General features: G+C 34.4%; 1 protein-coding gene across 1 annotated transcript in view; it reads right to left on the reverse strand.

Moving 5' to 3' along the window:
• Positions 1-2,448, reverse strand: part of USP33 (ubiquitin specific peptidase 33) — a 58,648-nt gene that overhangs the window by 22,145 nt on the left and 34,055 nt on the right. Inside the window, exon 9 of the mRNA XM_008568383.1 lies at positions 1,162-1,579. Coding sequence (XP_008566605.1) covers positions 1,162-1,579 — 418 coding nt within the window. The remainder of the gene's footprint in view (positions 1-1,161; positions 1,580-2,448) is intronic.

Here is a 2,448-nt window from a genome sequence, read left to right on the forward strand (position 1 = left end):
ATTTTTCCTGAAAAGGGCCAGACTGTAAATATTCTAGGTTTTGCATATGGTCTTTGTTACATTTTTTCATCAAGGCTTTAAAACACCTAAAAGCTCAGACCCCTGATTTTGGTCATCACCTAGTTACTATGTATAAGTACCTGATACAGAGCAATAAGGATCAGAATGTCCTTAATTGGACTTAATTGGGCTTTTGACATGGAAGGGCTGAACAGCAGTCAAGACTGTCTAATACTGAAATGGTCAGAATAATTAAAGAGCCTAACATTCCTAGTTTTCCTTACTAGAAAGCATCTGTGCATTGGACACAGGTGAAACATGAGTCTTACTTAACTATGGTTAAGAAAACATTGCTCCTTAAGAAGAAATTTTGGATTTGCTCAAATACCTAAATTGTTTAGTAGCTCTCACTTTTTAGTAATTATAGAAGATAAACTTTTTATGTTACTTGTCTGCCACTTATTTTAGGATCACAAAATTTGAACCTCTGATTGTCCAATTTTACGTGCTTTAGAGAACTAAATACCACATTAGCAAAGATGAGAGATAAATGTAATATGCAAAGCAATTTAACTCAATTATCTTTCATTTGGCCACTTGCACTTTCTCAAAGGAACACTAATATTATGGCATAATCTATCATAACAGAGTTCATCATATTTAATTAAACTCCTACAGTAAAACATATCTGATGTGATTCCAATGATAGCAATCTAAATCTAATAGTGTATATAATTAGAAAATTGCAATCTGATTTTGCTTTTTCCCAGGATCTCAGTAGAATTTGCTTAAACATAAAAGGGAAAATTCTGAGGAGTCCAATATTCTAGATTACTGCATAACCATAAAAAAGACTTCTGAATTTCTTACATAATGAAATGACCCATAAAATTGCTCTTATCCTCTGGTTCTACAATTTTGTTACTTTAATACTCACATGAAAAAATTGCTAAACTATAACTCTACTAATTAGAAATCCCAAAAGTAATAATTGTTTTAAGCACCCATTGTCTACAAAGGAAATACTATCATTTTCGTGATCAACACTCACATGAAAAAATTGCTAAACTATAACTCTACTAATTAGAAATCCCAAAAGTAATAATTATTTTAAGCACCGTCTACAAAGGAAATACTATCATTTTCGTGATCAACTGTCACCTGAAGCTCTGCTGTGAATTTGCACTTTGACAGTTTCCTGGTTGTTCAAGTCGACTATTTCAGACACAGAGTCTCTATCTTTTTCTAATTCTCCTTCAGAATTTACTTTATTAATTTTATTGCATATCTTCTCTTTTTGCCAATCTTTTGACATTTCTGAATTGTTTTCATCATCCTGAATTAACATTGTTGTTTCATTATTATCTTCAGAAAAGCCTCTAGAGCTATTTTCATTCTCTGCTTTATCACTGCTGCTACAAGATTCACAGGACTGAAAATCTACATCTGACTGGCTCTTGTCTTCTTCCATGGTCTCCTCAGTGGTTATGGTTTGAGGATCTTCCTCTACTTCCATGACCTGTTCTTTCAATTCTTCATGAAGCAGATCCATCAAACATCGAAGGAATTCTTGAGCATCCTAATATACGAGCAACATAATGTTACTACTTCATTACACATGTATGCAGAAACTTAAAGGAAATTATACAAAATGTGGTTATCAACTGATTTATAAACATGCATAGTTATACTGAGGAAATACCAGTTTGTAGAACATAAGGCACAAAAGGGATGGGTGCCCTAAGTTCTAAAATGTTATGTAAATAAAAGTTTTAATAAACTGAATATGATCTGGAGGTCAGCTTTCAGTAGTGCTGCTATTAATAAATTGGACGAATAAGATATAGAGAAAAATAAGGATTACTTTCTCATGTGGCAATTAGAATTCAGAGAAATGTCCGAAATTCAAATATTTTATAATTTTGGATTAAATTAAACTGGAACTCAAAGAAAACTCCTTGATCAACCTAGAATGCTTACTGAAAATACAAATTCTTGGGTCCCAACTCACACCACTAAATCACAATCTTTGGAGATCCAGGAATCTGCATGGGAAGAAATGAATAGAAAATATGTACAGGTTGAGAACCCCTTATCTGAAGTGCTTGGGACGAGAAGTGTTTCAGCTTTTGGATTTTTTCAGATTTTGGAATATATGCATTATATGGTTGAGCATCCCTAATCTGAAAACCCAAATCTGACATGTTCCAAAACTTGAAACTTTTTCAGCGCCCACTTCACACTCAAAGGAAATGCTCACTGGAGCATTTTGGATTTCAGATTTTTGGATTAGGGATGCTCAACCGGTAATGGTTTGAAAAAAAGCAGAAAATGTAAAGACCAGGTATTAATATTAAAAGATATTATATAGGGCCGGCCCGGTGGCACACTGCTACCGTGCGCCGCTTGGGAGCGCGGTGGCGCTCCCGCCGAGGGTTCGGATCCCAC

The sequence above is a fragment of the Galeopterus variegatus genome, unplaced genomic scaffold, assembly GCF_000696425.1.
Source record: "Galeopterus variegatus unplaced genomic scaffold, G_variegatus-3.0.2 Scaffold404, whole genome shotgun sequence".
Lineage (NCBI taxonomy): Eukaryota > Metazoa > Chordata > Mammalia > Dermoptera > Cynocephalidae > Galeopterus > Galeopterus variegatus.